At 40.5% G+C, this 25,355-nt stretch overlaps 1 protein-coding gene across 4 annotated transcripts; it reads right to left on the bottom strand.

Annotated features, from left to right (window-relative positions):
• LOC119809666 (glutathione S-transferase A4) lies at window positions 1–25,074 on the bottom strand. 4 transcript variants are annotated; one of them, XM_038322648.2, is made up of 9 exons: window positions 24,964–25,065; window positions 22,267–22,403; window positions 22,115–22,162; window positions 18,670–18,774; window positions 17,340–17,391; window positions 14,661–14,793; window positions 6,113–6,254; window positions 1,790–1,921; window positions 1–284 (listed from the first exon to the last, which is right to left on the bottom strand). In XM_038322648.2, the coding sequence occupies exons 2-9, from the start codon at window positions 22,321–22,323 to the stop codon at window positions 162–164; spliced, it is 792 nt and encodes a 263-aa protein (XP_038178576.1). In that variant the 5' UTR covers window positions 22,324–22,403; window positions 24,964–25,065; the 3' UTR covers window positions 1–161. The 4 variants fall into 4 exon arrangements, with proteins under 4 accessions (XP_038178576.1, XP_038178577.1, XP_038178578.1 ...); XM_038322649.2 differs by lacking the exon at window positions 22,115–22,162; XM_038322650.2 differs by lacking the exons at window positions 22,115–22,162; window positions 22,267–22,403 and having other exon boundaries at window positions 24,964–25,074.
• Window positions 25,075–25,355: the final 281 nt, after the last annotated feature.

The following is a 25,355-nucleotide window of genomic DNA, read 5'->3' as shown; positions in this document are numbered from 1 at the left end:
CAGTTTTTCACCATATTTAATTTGCATGTGTCACTGATAGCAGAGGGGTTTTCCTTCTCAAAGCCTCCTGGGATCTATATCTTCTTTGGAATGCTCTGTAGCTGGCCTACGGTGACACTGCAATTGGATACTCGCTGTGGCCACCTTAAGGCCTGCTGCCATTAGAACTTCAGAACGTTCCTGACCACCTCAACATAGTGGCCATCTGGAGGTGGCTTCCTCTGACTCCCGGGTTGCAGAAACTTCTGAATTGTAGGAATGTTGCTGATTCTTGTCTTAAATGCCTGAAACAGGAAGCAGTGGAGTCAGGAGCTCAATAGCTGTCACAACCGTTAAGAAATCAGTTTTCGGGGCTGGAGAGATGGCTCAGAGGTTAAGAGCACTGGCTGCTCTTCCAGAGGTCCTGAGTTCAATTCCCAGCAACCACATGGTGGCTCACAACCATCTGTACTGAGATCTGGCGCCCTCCGCTGGCGTGCGGGCATACATCGAGGCAGAATGTTGTATACATAATAAATAAATAAATCTTAAAAAAAAAAAAGAAATCAGTTTTCCCATAGAAGAGGAGCTAAGGCCTTCAGTTATAAAGCCCTGGGTGGTGGTGCTGAAGGAATTTATTGGTATGTTTGCTGACTTTTCCTGGCGTGGGCTGAAATGTCTTATTAAGAAGATATAATAAACATAACCAGAGCATATCAAATGCCTTTAAATATTTATATTCTTTAGCCTATTAAGTCTTGTTTTAAGAGTTTATTAAAAAGGAACGGAAATAGCTTCTGGGCAGTCATGGTGCACACCTATAATTTTAGCACTTAGGAGGCAGAAGCAGGAGGATTTCTGCATTCAAGACCAGCCTGGTTTACAGAGAGAGTTCCAGAACATCCAAAGCTACACAGAGAAACCCTGTCTTAACAACAACAAAACCCAGAAATAGCTAGAAGAATTCTAACACAGTAGCAATTTGTAAATAACGTGTGTTTTCAAAGCAGGGAAAACAATTGATGCTTGCAGACATCTCAGAGGTTAAGAGCGCTGACTTCTTCCAGAGGACCAGGCTTCAATTCCCAGCACCCACATGGCAACTAACCACCATCTGCAATTCCAATCCTAGGGAATCCAATATATTCTCTTTTTTTGTTGTTGTTTTGTTTTTGTTTTTTGAGATAGGGTTTCTCTGCAGCTTTAGAGCCTGTCCTGGAGCTAGCTCTTGTAGACCAGGCTGGTCTTGAACTCACAGAGATCCGCCTTCCTCTGCCTCCCAAGTGCTGGAATTAAAGGCATGCACCACCACCGCCTGGCTATGGAATCCAATATATTCTTCTGGCCTCTTTTGGGCATTGTGTGCACATGGCACATAGATTTACATACAGGTAAACACCCACACACATTAAAAAAAATTATTTAAAAAACTGAAAAGGCAGGTGATCCATGCACACGCCCTTAATCCAAGCACTCAGGAGGCACAGTCAAAGAAGAAATAAAAGAAGAGGAAGAAAAGACAGTCCTGAATGTTCATTATTTGTCTTGCAACTACCAGGGACCGAATCTAGGCACTCATACATGTGCATCATGTGTTCTGCCTCTGAGGTGTGTGCCCCAGCAGTTTAAACGTTCATATTAGAACCTCAAACACCCATTTTCCCATCACATAAAGTGCCATTCCCTAACAGAGCCTACAGTGTAAGTGCGGCGGAATAACCGGAGTGAATAAAACGATGGCCTTTGAGATGGTTTCGCTTCAAGTTTTAAGTCTGGCTTGGAGGCGCACCTGCGCCGACACGCATCCTACCTGCAGCAGAGGGAAGTCGGACAGAATGGAAGCGCTGAGTTCCTCCACCATCAAAATGGCTTCTAACAGCTGTATGTCTGCCCAACTGAACTGGTTGCCAACAAGAAAATCCTCCCCGTGGTCTTTCAAAATCTACAGAAAAGAAAGACCTACTTTAATGGAAGTGATGGCGATTTGCCCGTCTGGATGCTGTACTGTGAGGCTCACTGAGGAGTCTTTGCTTGATGATCTCCAGAGCTAGCAAGAACGGGTGAAGTCAACTCTCTTGCACGTACCATGAAATGATGGAATCTTTTTGGGAATGAGTCAGCGATTATCAAGGCCTATGTGGCAAAGCGCTGGCACTTTCTGAAAAGCATGGAGGGAGTGAAAGAAAACTGTACCTGCCAGTACAGGGACACATGGGAGCTAGGATTATTGGGAACCCAGCTGTTGGGACACAAATCAAAATAAGTCACCAAAGGAATCAGAAAACCAAACCAGAAAAATAAGCTAATTTTTCAGTACCCAGTGGAAAGCAGATATAAAAAGATACCAGAGTCAGCTTTGAGTAGCAAATACGTAAACTATGGTTAACTCCACAAAGAGGGATATATATATATATATATATATATATATATATATATATATATATATATATATATATATATTTGGGAAGAGGGTCTGGATAAGTGATTCAATGATTAAAAGCACATACACCTCTGTAACTCCAATTCCAGGGGATCTGGCGCCCTCTTCTGGCCTCTATGGGCATCAGAATCAGGCATGATACACAGACATGCAGGCAGGCAGAATACTCACACATATAAAATTCTTTTAAATCTAAAAAAAATTAATGAAAATAAAAAGGTCTTAAGCAAGTAAGTAACAGGATTGACATTTGTAAATGCCAAGTAATAGCTCCATAGAAACTCTGCTTTGGAAAATTATCTAAATGATCGAACAGGGGTGTAAGAAACTTCAACAAGAGCCTGTAACAGAAGACCCAGCAGAGGAATCTCCACCTGACGATGGATGGAGAAAATGACAGAGCCCCACATTGGAGCACCAGACTGAGCTCCCAAGGTCCTGATGAGGAGCAGAAGGAGGGAGATCATGAGAAAGAAAGTCAGGACCATGAGGGGTGCGTTCACCCATGGAGACAGTGGGACAGAACTAACAGGAGATCACCAACTCCAGTTGGAATGGGACTGATGGAACATATGACCAAACCGGACTCTCTGAATGTGGCCGACGGTGGAGGCTGACTGAGAAGCCAAGGACAATGGCGATGGGATTGGATTCTATGGCGTGGACAGGCTCTGTGTGGGCCTTATCAGCTTGGTTGCTCACCTTCCTGAACCTGGGGGGAGTTGGGAGGACCTTGGACTTAACATAGAGTAGGGAACCTTGATGGCTCCTTGGCCTGGAGAGGGAGGGAGTGGGGGTATGGGTTGAGGGGAGGGGAGGGAGGGAGGAGGAGGAGGGGAGGAGATGGAAATTTTTAATAAAAAAAGAAACTTCAACAAACCACAATTATCTATAATTGAAAAGAAAACACCTCCATTTATATTGAAAAACTGGGCAGAAATACATGAAACCAATTCTTACACTTCTCTTTTGGTGATGGGGACTAGTTATAGTTTCTGTTTATAGCCTATGTTTCTGATTAAGATCTTCAAATAAACTAAGCACAATAAACGTGGTGGTTTGAATGAGAATGACTCTCCCCGCCCATAGATTCATAGATTTGAATACTTGGTCACCAGGGAGTAGCACTCTTTGAAAGGATTAGGAGGGCTAGCCTTGTTTGAAGAAGCATGTCCCTGAGCTTGGGCTTTGAGGTCTCAAAAGCTCATTCCAAGCTCTTTCTGCTACCTGTGGATCCAGATGTAGAACTCTCAGCTATTTCTCCACATCTGCTTGCATGCCACTATGTTCCTCACCATGATGGGGACTAAACCTCTGAAACTGTAAACTATAAACAGCCCCAGTTAAATGTTTTCTTATATAAGAGTTGCCATGGTCATGGTGTCTCTTCGCAGCAATGGAATGGCAACTAAGACAAACATGCTAAAATCTATGATAGAAAATAGTATCAAGCTACTTATAAGATAAAACCAAAATAATACAAATAGCACCCTAATTGTTGCTATTTGAATATGCTAAGTATTTATTTTTAAGTATTAAATAAAAAGAAAGCATGCATCTTCATTGTTTATATAAACCACACTCCAGAGTAACTAAGTATGTCATGTAGGAGAGAGATTTGCATTCTGTCTCTGTCTAGCTATGTAGCCCAGGCTGATCTTGAACTTCACATTCTCCTCTGACTGATCTTCAAAGTTCTGAGAATACAGGAGTGCCCTATTGCGCTTGGTTTGGGAGTATCTTTGTGTAGAGAATAGTCTATATAGTGAGTGAAGACAGCTGGGCATGGTGAAACACACCTACAATCACATACGTAGGAGACAGGAGGAGAGTACACGGAACCTGTCTCAGATTGATAGATATATAGATAGATATATAGATAGATATATAGATAGATAGATATAGAGATAGATAGATAGATAGATAGATAGATAGATAGATAGATAGATAGATAGAGGAGATCAATATTTCACATCTAATAAATCAGCGTGGGCTGGCATTATCTATTGTACAAAGAACAACCATCAGACAACTTGTGCTCTTTGATGATTTACACAATGCCATCTATGAAGTATGCTGGGGGCCAAATAATTGGACCTGAGTCCAATCAAGATTATAATTCCAGATTCCAGGACATTCAGGAATAGAGGAGTAAGTTGTGTTGACTAAAAATCATGAAATCACAAAAAAATGCAATAGAAAAGGAGGGGAGACAAGAAAGGGGTAGCTAACAGAGAAAAGGGAAGCTTAAGTCTTCTAATTAGAATTGTAAAGTTAAGTTTGATCCAGATTTGAACAAACGAGTTATTTTTAAATGTTTAGAGAAGTACTGGGTAGACTCCCTGGTTTACAATCTACAGCATAAGCAGACTAAACTGTGTGACATTTTAGATGAAAGGGCTTCACTGGCCTTGTCCCTGGATCAAAGGAACTGTCTAGAACACTGAAGGGCTGACAGAACTCTGCGTCTCAGTTTACAAAGTATCCTACAACACCTTTTGTTGTGGGCCCTGCCCTAACAGGTCTTCCTCACCATTCCAAACACTGCCCTAGTGGCTTGCAATCTTTCAACATGTGTTGTGAAAACAGTTTCATTAGCATTTCCCACTAAATGTTGCACAAAAGTTTCCAATTTAAAAGCTTTTGTCTTTTTTATTCAGGCAGTTAGCTTCCAGTACTGGATTCAAGGTGAATTCAAGGTGGTTGATACCTTGGACTAGCAGCTTATTGATTCTTTAAAAAACAGAACAAAAATTGTTTCATTAGAGGCTCTATAATTTTGGGACCCATATTATTAAAGTTTGACCCTAGGGGCTAGAAAGATGACTCAGTAGTTAAGAACATTGTTTGCTTTTCCAAAGACCTGGGTTCAATTCCCAAACCCACATCGTAGTTCACAACCACCTGTAATCAATTCCAGAGGATCAGATGCCCTCTTCTGGCCTTCACGGGCATGGGCATTCATGAAATTCATGGCATACTTGCAGGCAAAACACCCATTCACATAAAATAAAAAAGTAAATATATTTTTTATAAGTTTTGACCCTGTCTTTGTTACTTTTTTATTGTTATGAAAAGACACCATGACTAAATCAGCCTCTGATGGAAGAGTTTATTTGGGGCTCACTGTTTCAAAGGATTAACATCTGTGATAATCGTGGTGGGGAACATAGCAGCAGGTAGGCTGGCATGGTGCTGGAGCAGTAGATGACACTTTACATCTTGAGACACAAGCATGAGGCAGAGTGAACTCACTAGAAATGGGGTGGGCTTTGAAACCTCAATGCCTGCCCCCAGTGACATACCTCCCTCCGATAAGACCACACTGCCTAATTCTTCCCAGACAGTTCCATAAAAAGGGGACCAAGTATTCAAACTATACAAGCCTATGGGAGCTATCTCACCCAAACCGCCAGAGACCCCACAGCAGGAAAGCTCTCACACAGCCAGGCCTTTAATATATGTGTTTTATTTTGTGTGACTGTATACGGGGGATATGTTTGCCATGGCATGAGGAGGCCAGAGGACAATTTATAGGAGTTGGTTCTCTCCTTCCACCATCTGAGCTTCCAAGACTGAATTCAAGTTTTTAGTCCTGACAGCAGGTACCTCTACCCACTGGTACCCATTTCACTTACCTTTTTGAACACTCATTCTTAAATATTCTGCATATTAGGAAGTATACAAGCTTACCTTTTCAAAGACAGGGAAGTAACGGGTTTTAGCTCTCTTCACTATTAGAGCATAGCTCTCCTCTTTTTCCTTCGGGGGTTTAAATGCAGCCTGGGCAATCATTATCATCAGGTCCAGCGTGCCATCGGTATACATATCAATCCTGAAAAAACACCATAGACTCCCATTGGAAAGGAGCCTTCAAGAGCAGGCTTCCCAGTGCAACACTGGACAGGATACATAGTGTTAGCAAGTGGTGTTTGATTCTCCCAAAAATCTTCCATTCTCAGGAATGAGTTCCAGAACCCAGTCTAGCTAGGTGACACAGTAGAGACTCTGAAGATGTTTACTGAACGTATGAAAAGTAATAGATGCCTCTAAGTCGAACCCTGCCACAAACAGAGTGGGATTGTGGTGGTTTGGAGATTTAAAAACATTTAATAAAAAGTAAGCATCAGGCTGGGCGGTGGTGGCACACGCCTTTAATCCCAGCACTCGGGAGGCAGAGGCAGGTGGATCTCTGAGAGTCTGAGGTCAACCTGATCTGCAGAGCAAGTTACAGGACAGCCAGAGCTGTTACACAGAGAAACCCTATTTCAAAAAACCAAAAGAAAGGAAAAAAGGAGGAAAGAAAAAGAAAAAAGTATACATCAAAACAGTATTTATAGGTCATGGAACTGCTTCTCCATCTGTTTCCGTGGGGAAGGCGTGGGAGTGTAGAGACAGATTGCTGCTTCTGAGCTTCGCGCATTCCCATGTGACGCTTTCTCGGTTTTCTAAATAATGGAGCTTGGCCTTTTCTACTACTGCACTTTCTATACGTACCGATCTCTCTAGCACGTCCATGTGTGCCATGATGAGATTTTTAGGGACCTGTACTTAACCCCAAACCTAGATTAAATTCTATAACTGAAAGTATTTTTCCTACCCTACATTCATTTACTTATCTGCCATGAAAACAAACTATTTATAATACAACTATAATAATACGACTATCCTTAGCCAGGTCTAGAACAGCATATAACAGAGCAGGTATCTGTGGCATATAGATGCAAAACAAAACAACAACAAGAAGAAACCCTACACCTTTTATCCTCCAGTATTTATGATGAGACCTGTCAGGCCCTTCTATGGGGGCTTGTTCCCAGGCTGACCTTGTGAATGACAAAAGAATACAATGGAAGTGTGAGGGAATAGTTCTGGGTTGAGCTTATGACACTTCCATCCTTTCCCTTTCACTCTTAGAATTCTGTCTGTGTTCCATGAGAAGATTAGAATAACAGTATGGAAGTTATATGGCCTCTTCTTCCCCCGAACCGACAATCTGCAGTACCCAAACCCAGAACTGCCTAGCTCACTACTGCTTGGCAGACATGTAAGTGAATCTAGCTGGGATAAACCCAGCCTAGGCCAGATAGAGGCCACCCAGAAACCTATAGACAAGTGCTTGCTCATTGAAATCTGTTTCAGGTTCACACCCGCTGTGGGAATTTCTTCAGTCAATAGCTTTTAGGTTACTGGCATATTTTGGGCATGGTCAAATGTACTGTATAAACAGATGTGAAATCATGTGCAGCCCGTTGGCTGATAGATTAGGTTCCTGTTCCCTGCTCACGCAGAGGACTGCTGATCTGTGAGTCCACCCCTAAATAAAGATATCTTTATTATACTCCATTCTGAACTAGTGTGGTACTTTTTTACTGTAATCAAAAACAGACTGGTGCCCAACATGGTATGAAGAGACATCAAAATGCCAAATGTTTTAATTGTGGTAGAACAAGACATTTGAGAAGGGATTGTAGACAGGCATTCATAGAAATAATGTCTCCCCTGGAAATGACAAAATAGAAGGTCTCAATCTTCTGGATTATGTAGAAGATGTGGCAAAGTCTGACACTGGACCAACAAGAGACAAACAAGGCAACCCATTACCATTAGGAAACTCCTTGTGGGGCCTCTCACAGGCCCCCAGGACAAACATAGTCCAATCATTCCCAGCCACTATGAAGGACTTGTCTCCTCAGGAAAATTTAAAAATCCAACCTGTTGTAAAAAAAGCATACTGTTCTGGATGATGGAATAAACATGGAGGATGAGTAAAAAATTCCCATAGCAAATAGGAAATGTATATCTTGACAGACTTCTATAAATGATCAAAGACCAAAGCTGAGAGTACTACTAAATAACATTGTAATTGAGAGATTACTGGACACAAGTGCAGATACATGAGTATCATTACTCCAGAATCTTGGCATCCAAATTGGCCTCTTCAAGAGACAGATATCCAATTCCTAGGAATTAGAACCCTATTTCAAGTAAAACAAAGCACGAGATGGGTTGAATGCATAGGGCCAAAAGGATAGAGAAGAAGGCTGAGGACGTAAGTAGCTAATATACCAGTGAATCTCTGGGGCCATGATCTGCTACAGCAATGGAATACCCGGATTAACATTCCTGTAGTCCTAGAAATGAGACATAAACCAACTCATGTTTCTGGGAAGGATATTATAAGGTACTATAAAAAAACAGTCACCAGTCATTCAGGCAGTACAAAAACACAAAACAACTAGCAAACATTCAGAGATACAAATGACCCTACCTTTAAAATGGCTAACTGAAGAACCAATATGAATTAAACAATGACCTTTTACAGAAGAGAAACTACAGGCTTTAGAACAGCTGGTACAGGAGCAACTAGATGAAACAACCATCCCTTGGAATTCTCCTGTATTTGTTCTTAAAAAGAAATCTGGAAAATGGAGAATGGTGACAGATCTAAGAGCTATCAACAAGGTCATTCACCCAATAGGCCTACTACAATCTGGAATTCCTTTGTCTTCCCTATTACCTAAAGGATGGCCTCTCATAGCTATTGATTTAAAAGATTATTTTTTCACTATACTTTTGCAAGAATAGAACAGAGAAAAACTTGCCTTCACAGTGCCTATTTATAGTAATTCTCAGCCTACTAGGAAATATCAATAGACCATCCTCCCACAGGGAATGTTCAATAGCTCCACCCAGTGTCAATATTTTGTAAGTCAGCCATTGGAAATAATACATAAAATATTATCTAAATCTATGATTTACCATTACATGAATGACTTTATGCTATCTGATTCAAATGTAGATACTTTAGAATGTTTGAAGAAGTAAAGAAAGTATTGCTTAAATGGGGATTACAAATTGCTCTTGAAAAAATACAAAGAGGGGATTCTATCAATTACTTAGGTTATAAAATAGGTTTACAGAAAATTAGAACATAAAAAGCACAAATTAGAAGAGATCCATTGTGGACTCTTAATGACTTTCAAAGATTGCTAGGAGACATTTCCAATCTACAACCCACTGTTGGGATAACACCCAATCTAATAATTCATTTAATAAATAAATAAAACCTTAGATGATGAGAAAGACTTAAATAGTCCCAGGGAATTAGCAGGTGAAGCTGAGAAAGAATTAACTTTGATTAAAGAGAAATTACAGAAGGCACATGTGGATTTGGTGGATCTGAATCTTAACTGCATTGTAGTAATATAGCCCACCAGAATTAACCCTATAGAAATTTTAATGCATAGGGAAGATATTATCTTAGAATGGATCTTTTACCACATAAACCAAGTAAAAAAAATTAAAAACTTATGTGGAAAAGGTCTTTGAATTAGTTATAAAAGGAAAATTGAGACTTTGTCAATTAGCTGGAATAGACCCAGTGAGATTATAGTACCTTTTACTAATGAAATTAAAAAATTATGGGAAGACAATGAACCCTGGCAAAGAGCTTGTGCTAATTTTTTAGGAGAGATTAATAGCAATTATCCCAAAAGCAATAGACTTAACTTTATAAAGAGAACTACTTGGATTCTTCCTCACATTGTATGTGACACACCAATAACCATAGCTCATACATTCTATACTGATGCAAATAAATCAGGAAAGGCAGGTTACAAATCAAGAGATTTAAGTAAAGTGGAATAAAGCCCTTATAATTCTGTCCAAAAGTCAGAATTCTATGCTATTCTCATGGTACTAAGTTATTTTGAAGAAACTCTCAATATAGTTCCTGACCCACAATATGCAGAAAGAGTTGTTTTGCACATTAAAATCACTGACTTTATATCAAATGATACAGAATTGACTTAATTATTCAATCAGGTTCAAGATATAATCAGGAATAAGCTTTGTCCCATATTTGTCCCATATACATAATACAAATCTGATCCCATATGGGTCTGCCAGGTCCTCTAGCTCAAGGTAATGCAAAACTTGATCGATTATTGATTGGAAGTGTGCTGAAGACCTCAGAATTTCATTAAAAATATCATGTCAATAGCAAAGGTTTAAAGAAAGAGTTTTCTATTACATGGCAACAAACTAAGAAGATTTTAATGTCCTACTTGCTCTTTCTATAACAATATACTGCTACCTGTAGGGAATAACCCAAAGGGTACTCAAAGGGATAAAATCTCGCAGTTTCACTTTGCAGAATTTGGAAAATTAAAATACGTACATCACACCATTGACACCTATTCAGGTTTTCAATGGGCAGCTATCTTGAGCTCAGAAAAGGCTGATTCAGTAATCACGCATTTATTAGAAGTTATGGCCATCATTGGTATACCTGCACAAATAAAGACAGATAATGGTTCCACATGTGTCTCTAAGAAAATGAAACAGTTTTTTGTTTATTATAATATAAAGCATATTATAGCTATACCAAACAATCTTACAGGTCAGACAGTCATAGAAAGATCAAACTGAACTATAAAGGATACATTAAACAAACAGAAAGGGATGGAAAATATCCCCAGAAATAGATTGCATAATGCTTTATTTACCTTGAATTTTCTTAATGCTAATGAGAAAGAAACAATGGCAGCAGAGTAACATTGGATAATAGAAAGAACTTCTGAATTAAATCATCCAATGTATTTCAAGAATGTGTTGGCTTGGGCTGGAGAGATGGCTCAGAGGTTAAGAGCATTGCTTGCTCTTCCAAAGGTCCTAAGTTCAATTCCCAGCAACCACATGGTGGCTCACAACCATCTATAGTGAGGTCTGGCACCCTCTTCTGGTCTGCAGGCATACACACAGACAGAATATTGTATACATAATAAATAAATATTTAAAAAAAAAAGAATGTGTTGGCTTCATAATGGAAACCAGGAGATGCTATGTTGGGGAAGGGGTTTTGCTTTTGTTTCCACAGGAGAAGAGAGGCTATGGATAGCATCAAAATTAATAAAAATTTAGTTTGAAAAAGAGAGACCTCTTGAGAAAGAGAAATGACAGCTTAGCTCATCCACAGAGGTGACAATCATTCAGGTGGTAAAGAAACCTCATAAGGGTTGGGGCAGGGTTCTGATCTTGTCTTTGCAGGAAAATACTCATCTTCAAAAAGTCAAGACAACTTGGACATCTAGATGCCTAAAGAAGAAAAGATAGCTATCCAGAAAGAATCACCAACCAAAGAGGAATCTGACTTATGGTACCATATCCTCTACAGGGTAAATTTTTATTATATAAATTTATTTATATAATAAAATAAAATATAAAATATAATATAATATATTTTATTATATATTTCTTAATACAATAAAAACATAAACCACTTAAAAATCAAAGGTGACTTTGGAGTTGGACAGTGGCTATTCTTCTCTAAATCCAAGCATGTTGTTAAAAAAAAAAATCAGAGTTTCTGTCTCATATCAAGAACCATCTGGTATAGGACAGAAAAAAGAAAGAATTTAGAAAAAAACTTTACTTCTCCCCATACCTATTTTGTCTCTATTGTACCTTTCATTAAATATATGTCTATATGAATAATGTTTAAGTTTTCCCCAATGAACAATAAATTATCCTGAAGTAATCTTTGAAGTTTCCAGGAAGAAGATGGGGCCCCACAACAATGATATCACCTGGTTGATATGACATCATGATGTTGATAGTGGTACTTTAAGATTGGTTTTGGGTACCAGCTGCTCAAGATGATTCCAACTTGGCTAGCTGAAATAGTATACCTTCTTATAACATTCTGGCCAGAACTTCAAATAAGAACTTCAGAAAAACCCTATCAACTATTCAGAGACTATTTACAATTATACCAGACAGCAATCTTGAAACTTAACCATCATTTTAGTTTTTACAGGATCCCATAGCAATAACATTGCCCCATGACAGCTGAAAGTAATTCTAGAAGATGATACATCCTCTCCCAACAAAGTCTGTCCTCAGGGTTAGGTACATCTATTAGGGGTTAATTACAAGTGGTATAGGGTTGGGATTGAGGTAGAAATTGTGTAAGCTCAGTGGTCTCTTTAAAAAAAAGGAATTGGATGGATTAATAGGTAGATTAGTGTGAGCTTATTCATAATAATAGTAATAAAGTAAATACTTGTGAGCTACTATTTATAGACAATCTACAATGCTATAAATTCTTGTATATTGTTACAAATTCAAATTATATATTATGTTGAATATGCTTCTATTTTTGTTTATAATATTTGTTTTTTTTACATTTATTTTTTATTTATCATGTATACAACATTCAGTCTGTGTGTATGCCTGAAGGCCAGAAGAGGGCACCAGACCTCATTACAGATGGTTGTGAGCCACCATGTGGTTGCTGGGAATTGAACTCAGGACCTTTGGAAGAGCAGGCAATGCTCTTAACCGCTGAGCCATCATCTCTCCAGTCCCTGTTTATAATATTTGTAAACCTATGCAAAGTTATTTTGTCATATTGTGTGCATGCATGTTTCTACCTTGGCTTAAGATATTTTGCATATTGATACAATTTCAGGACATATTTACCATATTGTACTATACATTTCTACCTCTGATCAAGATACTTATATACTATTTATATTTTGAGGTCCTTGTCTTCATTTGCTCCACAGTAGTTTAAAGATTGTCTAATATTCTAATATAAAGCTTTAGTCTTTAAGCTATATAAGTATTAAGATTGTAGGTCAATAGTCATCCATGTTTGTCATACTTATAGTTAGACTAATTGGATTCTTTAGATATACAGAGATTCTATTCTGCATAGATAGGTAATTTTCAACCATTCCAAAGAACTGTAGAACATGGCATTTAAATAACTTAGGATTCTGTTGATGCGAGACACCATTGCTCCTGGCAGATCTGATGTATTCCTGAGAGAATGTTGGGCACCAAAGACACTCCACTTAGAGCTTGTTTTCCTCTTGGCAAAACTGGCCTTTGGGCAAGGAACTGCTGATGCCTTGACCACTGACAAAATGCACAGTATCCAAACTGGACAAGCAGGATACAATAAAAAAAAAAAAAGACTGCCAAACCTTGCCAAGACAGGGTAAGATGGTTTTAAAATTTTATTGCCTCTGAAAATAGTCTGTCAGTTACTCTAGGCCTTAGCCAAAGTTGATAGCTCCAACATTGCAAATGAGACTTTGGGTGATTGCCCAGGTAGCCAGTTGTCTCTGTCATTTATTGCATCTTTTGGAAGTTGCTTGATTGTACTTCCTATTTACTCAAGTAATATTATTTCCCTTCTCAGGTCTTTGATGGGGTTAAAGACTAGATACTCATGGTTACTTTCCTCTCATGACTTAGCCAAGCTATTTCTAAGACAAGACTTAGACTCCTTAGGATAGGATAAGTATTGAAACATTTAGCATATGTTTCTTGCTTGATATTGTTTATGCTGAGCCAGGCGATGGTGGCGCACGCCTTTAATCCCAGCACTCGGGAGGCAGAGGCAGGCGGATCTCTGTGAGTTCGAGGCCAGCCTGGTCTACAAGAGCTAGTTCCAGGACAGGCTCTAAAAAAGCTGCAGAGAAACCCTGTCTCGAAAAACCAAAAAAAAAAAAAAAAAAAAAAAAAAAAAAAGATATTGTTTATGCTGGTTGTAATTCTAATTCTTACATTTGATATTTGTTTTTATTGTGTACAGTTTTGTATTAGGCTTAGAACTCTTTTATTTTAGATAAAAGGGGAGGTGCTGTGGGAATTCCCTCAGCCAGTAACCTTTAAGATACTGACCCATGTTGGTCATGGTCAAACGTACTATATGCACAGATGCAAAACTGTGCATGAGATCCTTGGCTGTTGGATTCGGTTTCTGTTCCCCACAAATGCAAAGGACTACTGATCTGTACGTCTACCCCTAAATAAAGAGACCTTTATTACACTCCATTCTGAGCTTATGTGGAACTATTTTATTGTAATCAACAACAGATAGCAAAGTAGATCATTGGTAATATGTTCAAGGTTTGCTTGCTTAATCAGTCATTCACATCTTCATGTAAAATACTTTACTAGGGCAATTTCTGAGATCATAGTTTTCTAGGCATGAATATGAGAATACTAAAAGCTGATTAGTATGGGTTATATTCAAAAGATGGGGTAGATATGTGCTCAGAATTCTGCACAAGCCCTGCCTCCTCTAGCAACAGCACCTCCCCTATGTTCCCTTACTCTCTCCCTTCAGTTCCGGTTGAACCATGTAATCAAATCAGGTTTCGGTTGGTATAAGACCACATATGCTTGGCTTAAAAATCTAGTAGAGGGATGAGCACTAAGGTACCTGAGTCTCTCCTTCAGGTCCTTCCCGTACAAGTTGTACTTGGCAGCAAGGTAGCTGAGGATGGCTCTAGACTGTGTCAGCGGCATTCCATCAATTTCAACCAAAGGGACTTGATCAAAAAGCAGGCGCCCATCTGCGATGTGAAAGAAGAGATGGTAAGATATTCATCTTCAATGATTTCAGCGGTTGCAGCTCATCTACAGGATGGCCCAACTAACTCCCCAGAATGGTTTCTGCTTAAAATGATAATGACAGGCCCCAGTAGGTAAGAAACGACAATCATTTATTTTGTGTTAAATCTGAGCTTTGTTTTATTACTTCATGCTTTTTTTTTGTATATGGAACAACAGCAATTTAAAAGAGTTTTCTGGGGGGCTGGAGAGATGGCTCAGCAGTTAAGAGCACTGACTGCTCTTCCCAAAGACCCGGGTTCAATTCCCAGTACCCACATGGCAGCTCACAACTGTCTGAAAATCCAATTCCAGGGGATCTGACACCTTCACACCAATGCACATAAAATAGTTAAATTAAAAAAAAATTGTAAAAAAAGATTTTTTTTTCTGTATTTATTCTAATGTATACATATTTATAAACTGTTTTATACAAATACATATACATATATTTTATACAATATATTTGTACATATGTTTATAGAAATACAGAGTAAATTTTACATATATATAAAAAGATCTGAAAGCTTAAGCTGTGTAACAGTGTTTGGGCATGAAGGTTGCCAAGAATGCCTCATCCCCAGATATTCTGAGCGGGGACTGAGGACTGAGAATATGCGTCTATTAAAAGCACATCGCTTGCTGCTGCTGTAGGGCATGACAGCAGGAAGGACACAGCCACAAGAGCACATCGCATGCAGTCATGCATTCTAGCCATGCACGCTGGAACGAGCTACCTACCTGAGCTTCGGCATCCTGTCTCTAACAATAATACCCATTTAGCAGGACTTTGAAAGGGGACAATAACTGCATAACAATGCCAGGAATCCAAGTAAATCAAACCAGGTTTTCACTGGTGACTGCTTACATAACTGTAGCTCACTGTTGCTCACCAGCAGGAAAACCTTTTGAGACTTGTGTAATTTTGTCCTTGGGGGGATACTGTAGTGTGTACACACACAGACTAAGATGCCTGTGGAGTCACTAGGCAAAATAACCTCTCCAAGGCTTAGGCAGCATCATGAAAGAGGGGCCAGAATGGATGCAAGAGTGAGAGGATGGGGAGGGATGCTGTGAGATGGTGCCTCTGGGTCAACTGCATCCACGGAATCACAGCAGCTATGGTTACTGTGCTTACTAGCTTAAGACTGGGCCCATCAACATTCCATCATGGAGAGAGGAGGGGCATTAGGGCCCCCATTCTTCCCTGAGGAGCCATTGATAGTTAATGGATCCTGGAGGAGGGGGAGTTATTGTCTTTAGTGGTATGGCCACTTGTAAAATGTCTGTGCTTTAGTAAACAACCTCTGAACCATGCTTGTGCAAACAATTCTAATTAAATTCAGTGAGTAAAAAAAAAAAGACATAAAAGTAGGAAGGGGACTGACAGAAAGAAGAAAGCATTCAGTGGGGGAACGGGGAGGATAGGCGAGGGTAATGGGGTGTTATCAAAATAATTCATACACAGGCTGGAGGGATGGCTCAGTGGTTGAGGGCGTTGCCTGCTCTTCCAAGGGTCCTGAGTTCAGTTTCCGGCAACCACATAGGGGCTCACAACCATCTAATGAGGTCTGGTGCCCTCTTCTGACCTTCGGGCATACACGCAGACAGAGCATTGTATACATAATAAATATTTTAAAAAAATAATTCATTCATACATATGAATGGAATTGTCAGAGAATAAATTTTAAAAGTAAAAAAATGAGCATGGTTCAGTCTCAAGTACATCCTGTGTGTCATAATTTGATAAATCTATTAAAAACACAAAGAAAAAATAGGTGTGAACCACAAAACTTTGGGGAAAGCCTCCTTACCCTGTTCCCAGCCACTGAGATAAGGTTAAGCCTTGCTAAAGGAAGTCAGGTGCTGAGCTGCTAAGGAACTATACTATTAATTAATTGAGGCTCGTGCTGTCAGATACTTGGTACATATGAAGGCTACAGAGATCCGATAGTGGATACAATAGCTTTGCATCAGGAAAACGGGGATTAATCAGACAGCGTTTGTAGGAATGTTGGTGCCAGTCCCTTCTAGAAGCTGCCATTCCTGAGACCTGTCTGTGTTCTGTATGATGACTATGTTGTGTGGGAAGAGCCTGCATTTCGTCCCAGCTAGCTTACACCCGAAATAATCACACAAATACTTTATTCATTTAAACACTGCCTGGCCCATTATTTCTAGCCTCTTATTGGCTAACTCTCACATCTTGATCTAACCCATTTCTATTAAATCTGTGTTTCACCACGTGACTGTGGCTTACCGGCAAGATTCTAACCTACGTCCATCTCAGGCCGGAGATTCATGGTGTCTGCCACTCTGCCCTTCTTCCCAGTATTCTGTTCTGTCTTCCCCGCCTACCTGAGATCTGCCCTATCAACTAGGCCAAGGCAGTTTCTTTAATAACCAACGAAAGCAACACAAATACAGAAGGACCTCCTACACCATGACTGTATTTCCAGAAACAAGTTTTGGTTTTTACCTAGACAGCATCGAATGACTCAAAGCTCACCCTTTTTCAACTTCTCATATTGTTCTCTTGTCTCCAGAAATTCTTCTTCAAACTAGAGTAAGGAGAGAGAGACACGGTTATAACTTTAAGATGGGAAGCAGGGAGACAGAGCGATTCCGACACCTTTTGGAAATGCCTTATAGCTTTCAGAGTGAAATCTAAAAGGGAACCGCAAAGCTGTCAGCTCCCACCTAAAAGTAAGATGGGGCATGTATTTAGAGATTAACTGTCAGGGGTGTCCAGCCTTTTGACACTGTGACATGATGTTGTTGTCTACAATGTATTGGCTGCATTCATAGCTATCCTGGGATGCATGTGGCTGGGGAGCTTCAGGTCAGATGAGCCTGAAGGGATGAAGGGGTTTACCTACATCAAGGATCCCCAAGCCCCTGTTTTCCCACTTTTGTTTTGCCTGGACTAGCTCTTCTCTTACTCCAAACACTTGTCTTTGCCCCAAACTTCTCCAGTGATTTTCCCTCCTTTTTTTTTTTAAAGATTTATTTATTTATTTATTATGTATGCAACATTCTCCTTTCATGTATGCCCACACACCAGAGGAGGGCGCCAGATCTCATTACAGATGGTTGTGAGCCACCACGTGGTTGCTGGGAATTGAGCTCAGGTCCTCTGGAAGAGCAACCGGTGCTCTTAACTACTGAGCCATCTCTCCAGCCCAATTTTCCCTCTTTGCCCCCCTTCTTCCTATTTGGTTTTTATAATTTTTCCTTCCTACCAGATCAAATTCAGTTTATCTTTGGCACTAATATATTCAAAGAAAAAGATCCAAAGATCCCACTCAAGTGAGGCTGTAGTCAGGGTGGTTTTGTCTTTCACAGCTTGAGATGGTGTGGGACAGATGAGCAAGCTAAGGAAGAGTCCTTATAGGGAAAAATGGAAAACAAAGACAGCAGTAAGCCCTTACTCCAGAGGGCCTGGTGTGCAGACTGAGAGAGACAATTCTAGGCCAACTCTATAAAGTCAGGAGCAGGGGTTAGAGATAAGGGAAGAGCCAGTTAACAGATCACACATCTGGGCTGGGGCTCCAGCGGGCAGCCATGAACATTCCATCAGTGAGGTGCTCAGGTAGGGGTGAAATGGCCTCAGAAAAACCAACCAGTCCAGTGGAGAGAATGGGCTAGATGTACAGTTCTTCCTCTAAGATCTTTTCATCTCTAGGAGCTTCAGACAACCCCAGGCCTTCATCTCCCCTCTACCCCTGCACTGCACGCATGACTGTAAACTCCCTGCTCTTCTCCTATCTAAGAAAACAGCTGGAAAGAAAGGAAAGAAGGGGCTGGGCCTTAAGTACCATCCCTAACCAGAAACCAACCTCCACTCCCGCCGCAGCCAGCAGCCAGCGGATAGACTCCATCCTGCCTCTGCCCTGAAAGTAGTAGAGCTTGGGCTTGGTTTCCATGACTCCTGGTTCAGTTTCCTAGGGGGCAGCAGTAAAAAGTACATTTGAAAAACAAAGTAGCACACAGTGTATGCTTGTCACCGTTTATAGCCAGGATGAAACAGGGTAAGCAAAGTTCTTGTGCAGGGATACACATACACACACACACACACACACACACACACACACACACACACACGAGGTAAAGCTATGGAGAAAAATCACAAAGGCAGGACAAAGGGGTGGCTCTATGAACATCTGGCTAGGACTGGGGAGGGGCATTTGAGGTTTCTTGGCTGTCAACAAGGTCCCGCTTCTTGAACAGAAATAGCAGTCTTTAAAATTAGCCACTTACATGTGTATAAATTGTTTGCTTTATGCTTTATAAATGTTGTCGCTCACAACTAGAGACACAAAAGCAAACTATACTCAATAAGGGTATTGTTAGGGCCCAAGACCCCAGACCTGTAAGCCAAAAGAGTCTACAAGAATTGTTTTTCAGATTAAGACATAGTTTCAAGTTCCTGGGACAGGGCTTTCATATCTAAAAGAACATCTTGCAGTTGTCTGTGCCGCATTCTTCCCCAGATGGTATTTTTCAGACAACTTCCCCTTTGGCCTAGGGCTCAGTAGTTCTCCATTCCCCTCTAACCTTACCCCTCCCTGCCAGATCTACCCTATAAAAAACAGAACCCTGCTTGCAATAAACAGAGCCTTGACGCATCTCAGACTGACTCTGTCTTTTTTTTTCCCTTTCCCCCCATTATTCCTAGGTGATGCCTCCTCGAGACCCATAAATTACCTGGCCTGCTGGACAGGTCAGGGTATATTATTTGATATCACCTCTGATATTTGGAGAAAGGAACGAGGAATTGATATAATGGTTTCCCGAATATCTCTGAAAAAAAAATCTTAGCCTGGTCTACAAGAGCTAGTTCCAGGACAGGCTCCAAAGCTACAGAGAAACCCTGTCTCGAAAAACAAACAAACAAAAAAAAAAACAAAAAAAAAAATCTTTTCTAACATCAGCAAAGAGGCAGGCCTGCTTGAACTGGAATGTCCAGTGGGAACTTGGAGCCTTTAATTGGTGCCAAAGACTTTATTTTTCCAGGTAATAAGATGTCAACAAAATAGCAAAAAATATGTTAATCATAATGACAATTTAGAAAATACCAAGCTGGGGCTGGAGAGATGGCTCAGTGGTTAGCAGCGCCGACTACTCTTCCAGAGGATCTGGGTCCAATTCCCAGCATCCAGATGGCAGCTCACAACTGTCTATAACTCCAGTTCTGGGGGACCTGACACCCTCATACCAATACACATAAAATAAAATTAAATATATTAGGTTTTAAAAAGAAAGAAAATGCCAAGTTTAGAGCTAGCTAACTTCATAACCCACTTTCTCCAATAGACAGGTCATTTGAACGAAAATTAAACAGAGAAACATCTGAATTAAATGACATCATAAATCAAATGGACCACAATGTAATAAAGCCTAAAATCAATGAATTACTAGTAGTTATACAAACTCATGGAGATTAAAAACCACATTACTGAATGATGGCTGGGTTTAAGAAACAACCAATAGGAAAACTTATGAAAATTCCTAAAATCAAATGAAAATTAAAACAAACACAACAAAAATATCTGGAACACATTAAAACCAGCACTAAGAGGGAAATTTATGCTCTGGAAATTAGGAAAAGGGTTGGAGATATGTCTAGGCAGTTATGAGCACTTGCTACTCTTGTTTAGGACCCCAGTTCAATTCCCAGGACCCATCTGGCAGCTCATAACTATCTGTAACTCCAGTTCCAACCCCAGCTCCAAAACAATCAAATGCCCTCTCTGGTCTCCTTGAGCACTGTATGTATTTGGTGCACGTATACACATGCAGGCAAAGCACTCAGACAGATAAAATATACATATGTATGTGTATATTTTACTTAGAAAGAGAACAAATACATGACTTGATACATCTCCAGAATTTGGAAAAACAAGAACAAATCAAACCCAAGTCTAGTAGATGGGAAGAAATAAAATAAATTTGAGCAAAATGAATGAAATAGATATAAAGAAAACACAAAGAATCAACAAATCTTAAAAGCTGGTTCTTGAAGAAGCTAAACAAGCTCAATAGATTGTTGATCCAATTAATCAAAAAAACAAAACCAAAAAACCAAAAAACAAAATCAGTCATGAACAAGAAAACATTACCACAGACACCAAAGAAAGTCAGACTAGCATAAGGGAATACTTTAGAAACCTATACTCAATTAAGTTACAAAATCTTAAAGAAATGTATGAATTTCTAGATGCACCCAAACCACCAAATTTAAACCAAAAAGAGATCAGAAACCCAAAGAGATCCATAACAAACAAGGAAATTGAAGCAGTAACAAAGAGAGGTCCCCACCCTACAGACCTTTAGTAAGAAGAATGAGGCGGGAACAAGACATCTTCCAACTAGACAACGGCTACGGAATTCCATTAGACGTTCAACGAAGATATGCAGCTAACATTTCTTGTATTCGTTTAAAAAAAAGAAAGTGATAGAAAGACAAGGAGCACTCCCAAACCCCTTCAAACCCAGACCAGTATACAAAGGAGCATTTGAACAGTGGTGAGAAAACCAAGGCATCGTCAGTCCTGTGTCTCTCATCCAGCTTCTGCTTGAGTTGGTCTGAATTAAATTATTTTTAAATATGCAAAGTGCTACTTTTTTCAGTAACCACTTCTTCGTGCACAAAGAAAAAAGTGGCACCTGGGCATAGTGGCACCTGGGCATAGTGGCACACATCCCAGGCTGAGGCCAGGGAATCCTGTTGCATGTCTCCAAGTGTCTGGTCATTTGGCAAAATTATTTAGCATCTGCTCTGTGTATCTAAGTTTCCTTAGATATGCTGTTCCCAAATATATTTTGCTAAAATGCATTATGATCAATTAGGTCGGCCTCACACATAGAGATTAAAGTTTTTGCCAAAAGAAAAAATTATCACAATTTTTTTGGTTAAGTATATTGAAAGATATAGTATCATTAAAACAAAATACCATACTGTTGGCCTGTGGGTGTGTGTGTGTGTGTGTGTGTGTGTGCAGTGATAGAATATTTGCTTCACAAGCAGAAAGTCCTGGGTTTCACACACACACACACACACACACACGGTGAGCACACATATAACACAGCATTACAGAAATTGCACAGAGCCTTACGGAACGTCGTAGGTCACTTTCTTCTGTTATTTGCTTTCAGTTGCTATGATAAAAACTCTGACCGACAACACTTGCTTTACTTTTCCTGGACATAGTCTGTTGAGGGAAGCCAAGGCGGGGCTGAAGCAGAGACTTCTGAGGCATGGAAGGAACACTTTCTACTTACTGGCCTGCATCTCGGGTCTTGCTTAGGCCGTTGTTTTAGACTAGAACTCTGAAAGGCGAGAATGGACTTGAGAACCAACAAATCAAAAAACTCCGGTTCCTACTCCTCGAGAGTTGGCCAAGTATGTACTGAGTTAAACAGAGCTAGCTCACCAAGTGGGCTTTTGGTGCGATGACGTTGGGAGCTGAGGTTTCAGAATGGGAGCGCATGCGCGCAGCAGTTCATTCCAGAGCTCATTTGGGTTGAGCAGAGAGCAGCCATGTGTGACAGCTTTCGGCTAACTGGGTCACTGCTTAGAGAAAAGGAAGTAAGTCCAAAATCTTCTAGAAGACTGAAGAACACTACTCCTACTACAATTGCACGAGTTAAGCCACAGGTACTAGCTGAAAATTTCAGCTCTAAACCAGGCAGGAGAATGGTCTAGGGTTGCCCGGGCTACAAAGAGAGTTCATCGCCAGCTTGAGCTATTTAGTGAGACACCGTGTCAAAATAAAAGTAAAAAGAGGGCTGGAGACATAGCTTAGAGCAGTTACTGAGTATAAACAAGGCCCTAGTACAACCGAGCAATAAAAGAAAAAGAAAAATTGCACCTCTCTTTTTAACTAGGTTCTATGAGCCTCAATCTTCTCATTCATTCAAGACCAATGGTGTTCTTCATATCCGTTCATTGATAACTCGTTTGGTTAGCTATGACATTGAGAGGAGATAACATGCAAATCGCTGAACATAGCAACCGAAAACTGACCCTTCTACCTCCCAGATGAGACCCTTCTACCTCCCAGATGACGGCAACATTTGCATGTGGGAAAAGAGGACCCTTGTTTCTGTCAGGAGGGAGCAGCGCTCTCCAGAGCGCACTTCTGGATCGCCGGAAGCAGTTCCTAGGTGCCGCTTAGGAAGGTAGAGATGGGGCTGGAGAGATGGCTCAACTGGTAATAGCCTTGGCTGCTCTTCCAGAGGAATCAGTTTCATTTTCCAGCACCCACATGGCAGCTCACAACAGCCTATAAGTCCAGTTTCAGGGAGGATCTGACACCCTACTGTACACATGTGGTGCCCAGACATACACGCGGGCAAAACATACACTTTTTTTTTTTTTTTTTTTTTTTTTTTAAGGAAAAGAATTGAGGAGACCTGGTCCAGATGAAATTTGGGAAACTGAGTCTAGAACGAAAATTCAACCAGCCTGCCCTGGGGCTCTTGTCTACTTTTCCCATAAACTAACCACTGGGCCAACACGGGGACATGGGTCTTTTGTGTTGGATGTCGCCAGCTAGCATAGGCTCCTGCTTGAAATCAGCCCCTCCAAAAAGCTCCCAATTAGTTATGTGGATTTTTATTGCAGCCACACAGCACCCCTGTGGGACAAAGGGTCTGACCTGGGTGCTTGGTTATCTACTCCCCATCTTTCTTACTCAGACACTACACTTTTTATCAATTAAGTGGATTGATTGGTTTATGTTCCCCAAATGCCAAGGGCTTACACACTTTCTTAGATAAAAAACGTAAAGCCAAGCAAGAGACTCTTACCTACCTAGGTCCTCATAGCTACTCAAGAATAAACCAAGTGAGCTGCCCTGTGGTCTTTAAAGACTAGGGCGGGCAAGTCTGAGAACAACAACAAGTGAATCATAGCGTTTTTTTTTTTTTTTTTTTTTTTTTTTTTTTTTTTTTTTTTTTTTTTTTTTTTAAAGCCCTAGCTTCTCAGCGCAGCACAGCGCCCTCCCTACACGAGTAGGGCGGAAAACTTCAGAGTTGGATTGTTTGGGTGGAATCTTCCCAACACCTGGAGTAGACACGTAAATGCTGAAAGATTTTGTTTACCATTGAAGCGTTATGGCACGCTATGGCTGCCGCCTATCTCCTTTTCAAATAGGAAAAAAAAATATATTTGAAATTTTTCTAGGGAGGAACAAATATATAGTGGCTCAAATACTAATAAAATTTTTTTTTAATTTTCTGCTTTGTATCTTATGTCAATCAGTGTCAGTTAAAACCCCACTTAAACCTTACATGCTTTTGAAGCTAGAGTTGCTGTATAATGAATGAGAGTGTTTTAGCATGCCCAGCCATACAGAAGCTGTGCACAGACAGTGCAAGCCTGTAAGGCCATGAATGGATGCCCATCTGCTAGCTTCTCCAGTTACACACACTCCCCGGTAAGCAGGGAGGGAAGTTAGGACAAGTAATAAAGATGAACTTTCAAGATGGCTGGCTTCTTCTACACCCTCCTGGCTGGAGACAAAGGCCAGGCCCCTTCAAACAAGGCTTTGGAGGCTTTTTCCTCCTACTAGCCGGCCCACTGAGGAAAAACCAGCTCAGCAAATTCCAAGCAGGATCAGGATGTGTTTACACAACGGGTCGCAGGCCTGCAAAACACCTTTCCTTCCAACTGACCAACCCTAAATTAGGGGAGGATAAACAACTCTTCAGAGACTTAAGACCCCAGCCCTGCTGAGGGGCTTTCACTCTGTGTGTGGCGCCTCATCCCCAGCAAATGCCCCTCGACTGCTGATTCTGTCTGCTCTTGTCTGCGGTGTTTGAGATCTCGTCACTGCCACCTCCTGAGGTCGAGGTCTTTCCTGCCTTTTAATAATTTATTTGGCAGAGAAAGCGAACCCTACCAAGACCCCTGGATCGTATCAATCACTTATCTTCTATGCAGAAAAATTTGTGCCTTTTACCTGGCCTACACGAGCTTTGAAATAATGGCCATCAAATAAATCACAAATTAAAACAATTGCCGATTATAAGCTGTAGATTTAGTGTAACTATTCAGTGCAAAAGGAGTACACACACACACACACACACACACACACACACACACAAGCACAAGCACACACACTAACCTTATTCTTCTGGTCTCCAGGCACTGGAGAAAGAAGCTGCTAAATCTGTTAAATGAAAGTTCGGAGCCCTTCAGAGTTGATCGCAATCTTCCGCCCACCAGCCAGTGAGCTTTTAGGAAGTGCGCAAGCCTCCAAGGCTTCAGTTTACACTTGCAGCTCATTAACTCTTTGTTCCCCGGGGAGAACTGGTGTGCTGGAGGAACTTTCCCTGGCTCATTCAACAGACATCTCTGAGTACACTCTTTGGGAGGTGTCGGCACGACAGAGGGGGCATGGCGATTCCACTTCTTGTGCTGGCAGTGTTTACATTCTATTTGGGGGGAAGCTAGGAAATATAAACATAGACAAATGCGCTGTATTCAAAATATATTGAATGGTTATAGCTTGAAGAT

This window comes from Arvicola amphibius, chromosome 3, assembly GCF_903992535.2.
Source record: "Arvicola amphibius chromosome 3, mArvAmp1.2, whole genome shotgun sequence".
NCBI lineage: Eukaryota > Metazoa > Chordata > Mammalia > Rodentia > Cricetidae > Arvicola > Arvicola amphibius.
The sequence above is the reverse complement of the archived record's forward strand: the minus strand, read 5'-3'. Positions and strand labels throughout refer to the sequence as shown.